This window comes from Citrus clementina, unplaced genomic scaffold, assembly GCF_000493195.1.
Source record: "Citrus clementina cultivar Clemenules unplaced genomic scaffold, Citrus_clementina_v1.0 scaffold_8, whole genome shotgun sequence".
In the NCBI taxonomy this organism is placed as follows: Eukaryota; Viridiplantae; Streptophyta; class Magnoliopsida; order Sapindales; family Rutaceae; genus Citrus; species Citrus x clementina.
The window spans coordinates 1092012-1099465 of NW_006262022.1; the positions used below are offsets into that span (position 1 = coordinate 1092012).

General features: G+C 37.8%; 1 protein-coding gene across 1 annotated transcript; it reads right to left on the reverse strand.

Annotated features, from left to right (window-relative positions):
• Positions 1-2351: 2351 nt before the first annotated feature.
• On the reverse strand, positions 2352-5109 carry LOC18034332 (subtilisin-like protease SBT1.6). Its single transcript, XM_006422558.2, has one exon. It carries the CDS (start codon positions 5054-5056, stop codon positions 2717-2719), a length of 2340 nt encoding a protein of 779 aa, XP_006422621.1. The 5' UTR covers positions 5057-5109; the 3' UTR covers positions 2352-2716.
• Between the last annotated feature and the right edge of the window lie 2345 nt (positions 5110-7454).

Below are 7454 nucleotides of genomic sequence, written 5' to 3' on the forward strand. Positions count from 1 at the left end.
AAATAATAATTTATTTAAAATGTATAAAAAATAATTTGAACTTTTAAAAACTAAATCATTTTAAATTTGATTTATTATCATCAAAATCAATATTATGGATACATAAATGTTAACAGAAAAATCTTTATACTTTCTTAGTTCATGCATGAGGATAACTCCTAGCTTTAAAGATGTGGGCACGCATTCATTTTGGCATACTTTGGTTCAATGTGCCTGAATAACATTTTGGAATAAAAAATGTCCACTTCTCATCAAATTCTAGCCATCCAAGCATGTCTCGTTCAACCCATTTGCATCAAGCATCATTTACTCACACCACATAACCTGGACTTTTCTAGCATTTTACATGGCCTAACTATTTATGTATATATATACTCTTTCAGTCCTTTATTTTTGTCGATAAGGCTCTAAACGATGAGGGTATCGGATACTCTAGCATCAAATTGGAACTCTGTCTGGGCTGCTAGTATCTTGTTCCTCAAGTGCTTCCAGTTACAACTTTCTATAATGTCTCTTTCTATACTTTCTGCAGTTTTTGCTTTCATTATCATATCTGTTGCTCTTCTCATCGATACAGTGGTCGTACTATTCTGCGATTCGAGTTCAGTATCCCTGAAGACATGTAAAGGAGGCATATGCTGGCACAGGCCTTGTAGATTCTTGTATTGTTTCTGGTGAAAATATGATGTGGTCACCCTCTCAATTATCTGTGGTAAACTGAATGAATTTCATTGTCTTATAAATGAAACATCTATATCTATATGACTATATATGATATAGCTTCACAAATTGATGCCTCAGTATCAGCTAAATACCACCCCCAGATAAGCACTTATTTGTAGTGATTTATCTTTTAAAATAAAAATCCAAACTAAAAACTGTTTATGAAAGCACTTGTTGTCTCCACTAAAAGCCAAGAATTTGATTCGCATTTAGTTAGGTTAGATCACGCCCAGAGCAAGACACCAATTCAATTATGTGGTTTCAACTTGCACTTAAGCTCGTTAGTCAAATAAGTTGAAAAGATTGGTGTATGCTTGTAGATTATTTATTTGCACTAGGAAGCTTTAGGTTGCATATAATAAATAGAAATAATAACATTCATTAAGCCTGATTAATTGCTGCTCAAGTTTTTTGTTTAAAAAGGGGATGATCCATTTTTCGATAAAGTTTTGCAAGATTCAATAAGATTGATTTAATATCAAACAAATATTTAAACCGACACAAAGCTTTAAGTAACTTGGAAGCAAATGGTCCTCCCTAAAGTGCTTTCTTTCTTTCTTTCTTTCTTTCTTTAATTTATATAATTTTTTTTCAGCGTACATGGCTGTCCCAGTAGCGCTAGCGCCTAAGAAATATCGAATGGTGGGTGCAAATTAACGCGGGAATGACCTACCAAATTTGTATCTTATGACTTATATAGTTTCGAAGGAAGCTGCAGTAATATAAAGCCATTTCATGTTAGAAGTATACAAATTAATTATACCGGGGGTGTCCTTGTGGTCTTGTCTCTCTCTCTCTCTCTCTCTCTCTTTATTTTTATCTGATGTGGTACGGGAAGTGGATTAAAGCATGGATTATTTCGTTCGTTGGAGGGGCCTGAATATCAATCATTCAAGATCCCTTATGCCCGCGAAACCCTCTGAACAAACAAAAGAAAAAAGAAAAAGGGAAAGGAGAAATTGAATTACATTATGAAATTCTTCCGTTTGAAAAGAGAAAAGGATTAGCTGTTTTCTCTCTTCTTTTTCTGGTTGAAAACATAAATTTTTTTTTATCTCTTGATATTATTAATAATATGTAATTATATTATAAAATGACAATTCATTGTTGATTGAGATTATTGACAATTATATGTGATTATAATATGAATTTTTCTTTTTTCTTTTTTTAATACAAAACTTCCCACATGAAACAATCAAGGAAGGGATGATATTCTAGGAGAGAATGGATAGAACTCGGTATTAAAATAATCAAATCTTAAAAATGCGTGTGCACTTTGAACAAGACTAAACCAATAGCAAACGGCTAGTGAATCTTCTATATATTTTATGAACAAAATAAGAGGTCATAAAACACAAAGGGCAACGTGCGTGCGTGCGTTTAGTAACTTGCATCGCATTAAAATATTGTTTTTTTTATTTTTACCAGTTTCTCTCCCTGCCCAGTCTCTAAATTTGTGGATCAGTGGATGGTGACCATAATGGAGGAATTAAAACCATTGGAGATAAAAAGCACAAGAAGCATTTCAAAGTACTTTTGGTACTTCTAAAACATTTCTAAATAACCAAGAATATAGTCGTAGCAACTAGCAAATGCCAAGGGACAACACTGGCTAGAAAAGCAACAGAAGATCAATGAAGAAGCCTTGCTAAATTCAACAACTAATCACTGTTACAGTGCTTGATGGGAGAACCCTGCTCTAGCAATTAGCAGTAGCTGCTGGTACAAAAAGCAAGTAAATATGTAATTATATGAACTCAAAACAGCAATCATTTCTTATAATTGAGTTTTTAAAAGCCTATACTTTATGTAAAGTTGAGTATATAAACTTAGTTCAGTTTATACATACAACATACATCCACTTAACTTGAAAGAGACAAGTACTCCCAACCTCTCTACTTCTATCTTGCCGAAAGTGAAAAAAAACACAGTGCGCACACATTACAAAAGCCATAAAAGCAAGTAGCTTCTCCTACAAGTTACCTCATCCAGGTTACAGAGGGTCCAATTGGGTAACCACAAGTGGGCTTCGAACCTCGTGCTTCCCGTCAGACCACGATATTGACCCGAACGCAGCACCAGAGTCATTCAACACCAAGTTCTTGCTATCAGCAGTTACCGTCACCACAAAGCTGCTCTTCTTAACACCCTCTGTGAAGACCAATCTTGATGGTTTCACAGTCACTGTCACTCCTTTCTCCGGAGACACAACTTTCACTGTATACACAGCATTTGGCTGACCAACATTGGTCACGGTTCTGATAAAACTCTTGCTTGAAACTCCCCTGGATTGTGTCGAGAACAATGCGGCAATCGAAGGGTAGTTCAAATTCTCGGGCCTTGGCCTTTTAGCCGGACATCTCGCTGGTATTCGTGTGATCACCTGAATTAACTTTGGTCCATAACCATTAGCACATAAAAAGTTAACATAATCATCATTGGTAATATCATAAACCAACCCTGGATCCATTGCTCTATCAAGATTTACATGGCCGGCACCAAAATCATACGGGGTTGATGCATTTCCAGTAGCCTCATCAGTCATGGGCTGGTTGCTATTATCAACTATACTAGCAGTAGTCATCATAGCAGACCTTATAGCAGCCGGACTCCAATCCGGGTGAGCTGACTTAAGCAAAGCCGCTGCACCACTCACATGTGGGCATGCCATTGATGTACCAGACAAGATATTAAACTCAGTTTTCCTCAAATCTGAATCCAACCCCGTCGGCCCAACAGCCTCCGTCCAAGCAGCAAGAATGTTAACACCGGGAGCAATCAAATCCGGTTTAAGAATCTCCGGATTCAACCCATTTGGCCCCCTGGCTGAAAACGAAGCCACCACAGGTGCCGGCTTGATTCCGAGAATAGTCCCCTTGAAATCAATCGTAGCCGTCGGATTAGCTGTTGAAGAAATGTAAGCTTTAACTGCATCACCTTCATCAGAACCAAGGGCACAAGCTGGTAAAAGATGAGCATCACCAACTAAGCCTTCGCCGTTGGATATTCCATTGGCTAATATCATGCCCACGCCTCCAGCTTTCTTTACAACTAAACCTTTAGCCACTCTCGGGCTACTTCCTCTATCGCAAATTACAATTTTGCCCCTCACCAGATTAGGATCCAAGGAATTTTCCATACATAAAGAAGCTGATAAAACCCCTGATTTTCCCGGGTAAATTAAAGGATACATTTTCTCACTCAACGGCGCACCCGCATATAGAGACACGCCGGAGAGTCTCCTTCCGTCACCGAGTCTCACCTCCGCGGGGAAGTTTCTGTCTATGGTTCCGGCACCAACGGTGACAATCCAGGGAGCGAGATTAGTCACTGACATCCCGTTCGGGCCGTCGTTTCCAGCCGATGACGACACAAACACACCTCTCGAAGCGGCGCCATATGATCCGATTGCGATCGGGTCGAGATAATACGGCGAAGAAATTCCATCACCGCCGCCAATTGAGATGGAAATGACGTCGACTCCGTCGTTAACGGCAGCGTCGAAGGCAGCGAGAATGTCGGAGTCGAAGCAGCCGGCGTTCTTCCAGCATACCTTGTAAACCGCCAGCCTCGCCTTCGGCGCTACTCCCTTAGCGACCCCGGCGGCGTAACCTTCCATGCTCGCGCGGAACGCGTGCCGTCCTGCGGCGGTCGACGCCGTGTGGGTCCCATGACCATCGGCGTCCCGCGGCGACATGAACTCTACAGTCTCATTAATTCCACCGCCAATCGGACCAGCCGACCCCCCCGCCGCCTCGTGGCCTTTCGAAAAGAACCTTGCTCCAATAATTTTCTTATTACAATTCTTAGCAGTGAATTTGACTCCAACTTGGCATACCCCTTTCCATTTCGAAGGAATTGACCCGATATTCAAGTCGGAAAAGCTTCGTCGTTCTGGCCAGATACCGGTGTCGAACACGCCAATGATGACGTCGGATCCGTAGTCGGATTCCGACCAGAGGCCTTGCTGGTTGCGGAGGCCGAGGAACTGAGGTGAGCGGGTGGTGTGGAGTTGACGGCGTTGGTCCTCGATGACGGCGAGGACGGAGGGGTGACGGCTGAGGGAGGCGGCTTGGTCGGGGGATAGAGTAGCGGAGAAGCCGTGGAAAACGGTGTCGTATGTGTGGAGGATTTGGACGGGAGAAGCGAACTCAGAACTATACCAGTGATAGTGCGTCGGGAAAATGGACGGCTTGGATTGAGAGTCGATGCGGAAGATGAAAGTTTTGACGGTTTGATCGGTTGAGAGAGTTCGAGTTTGGAGGAACGAACCGGAGAGGAGTAAGAAAAAGAGGAACTGTAGGGGGAGCGAACTGTAGGGAATCGCAGCCATGGGAGAGAGAATGATGGTAAAGAGTGAAGTGAGGGAGTGTGTGTTGGTTACCCACGGAGACGGAGGGATATAATACGGATACTGTCCTTCTGTTTTTGTTAATCGCGTTTAATTAATTCATTAATTCAATAAATTCCCTAATTTATCATATGGGGTAATTTAACCCCGTATCCTTTACTTTTAATGTTTTTCCAAATAAGGCCATAGTTGTTTTCGTTTGAACCAAATAGGTTGTTGACTCCTACAGGAATAATTAAAGTACTGTTAATTTATTTTTTGTTCAAAAATAGTAAGAGAGGACATGAATAAAAAAAGAGAGAGACAAAATAAATGATTAATTTTATTTTTATTGTTTAATCAGACATAAAATTTATGTTTCTCTTTTTATTTATTTCCATTTCATTCTCTTTTCTTTTTTTCCTCTCCTTTCTTTATTTTTTTTTAAACCAAACATGCAATTAGGCATATTTGGTTGCATGATCAATATGGGATTGAATTTTTTTATCCAATTCTTTTTGTTTTTCATAGTTTTTCTTTTTCTTTTGCAATGCTTTTTTAAAAAGGAAGTAAGAATTATTATATTAGTAATATTTTTCTCCTATTTTGGTTTATTTGTATTTATTTAAAGTTAACAAATAATTTTTCTTCTGTCAAAAGTGCATATTTGTGTTTAGTAGCAGGCATGATTTATTAGAATTTCTGGGTATATCATATCAAAATATGTTATGTTTTGACTAATGGTAGGTACATATTTAATTTACTTGAAATGTGTTAGGAATTTATTTGGCACAAATTGATATAAACTTCTTGCATGAGCAATTGTAAGAGTTGAGGGAGTTCGATGTTATTATCCCCCCATCTCAATGATATATCCGCGAAGTGCCAAACAGTGTGGTCCGTGTGGATATATATGATTTTGTCCGCGAAGGACGAACTGCTGAGTCAGTCCTTAATTAGCGGGCCCTTGAGGATGCGAAAACGACTTCGTATTGATTGGGACAAAATCAAATAAAGTAAAAGTGTTCTTTTTTTTTTTAATTTAATAAAGTAATTTATTCTTGGAATAGTAATGTCGCGGTGTCGCCCCAGTGCTGTCCAGGAATGAAAGACAGGATCACCGTTCAATCCAATGGGAGCTAATCATGACCGTCGATGCAGGTCCTACGACATGTATCATAGAACGATTGTACCCTTGATCATCAATCAGACGGGAATCTAAATAATTGTGATTGCCTACAAAGTGATTGAACAGGCTTTTCAGTCTTTAGGCATTTTAAAGTGACCAATTTTAGCGATGGCAATGGGCGGAGGGGAGAGATCCACATATATTCTGTCTATTCGAATAATAAAAAGAGATGTTTGAGACTGCTTGCTTATATTATCAACACAAAAATTGTAACATAATCTAAATTAATTAAAAACATTTCCAACAAACTAAATTAATGTCGTCGACATGATAAGATAATTTATGACATTATCCGAGTCTTTATATTATCTCTTATTTTATATTTTTTTTATAAATATTATGATATTTGGTATTTACATCACAATGTAAACTTTATGTGTATTCACCATAAATTTTAGAAAATATAAATTTAAAAGGTAACGAAAATGGGAATTTCATTTATTTCTCGTTCGTTCTCTGAATAAAATATTGTGCATCAAATTGTCATCATTTTTTTCTTAAATAAGGAATTAAATATAAAATTATTTTCATATCCTTTCCAATTGAGAAAATTTTCTCATTTTCCTATTTCTTTAAAACTTTCAGCCATTTATGGTGACCGGCAAATATCACTAAAAAAAAAAGTAACCTTTAGATAGAATAGAGTCTGAGTCGCATTTAAATGAAATTTTTTTTTCTAAATTTAATTTTACTTGTTTAACTTAATCAATGAAACTTGTTTTCAAGGCAATTAATGATTTAATCCACGTGCTTTCAATTTTGCAATTTTTTTTTATTTTGATTGCTTGGCACATTGTTGGTGTTGTTTCCTCACGATACACCATACACGTTTCAAATTATAAGCACTACCGGAACCTAATTGTTTTTTGACTCGTGCTGATCATCATGCAAAATTCAACTTTCAACAACCATTATTTGAAAACTCGCATATTGATAGTAGTGCTTCAATTGTTCATGAATGTTTTTGAGTAATTTATAATCATGAAATATCCATAATGGGTTAAATTAAATTTACCATGCTTCCATTCAAATGGCAATAAGTGCTCAATTTGAGCATAAAGTAGTCACACGAGACATAAATACTTCATTTACATATGCATAATCTATAGTATGGTATGAATAATTCATTTACATATGTTTAATTAATAGCATGGTAGTACTTATTGCAATGTGCAATAAATGTTCTGTGTTGCATTCTTCGTTAGAGGTTGG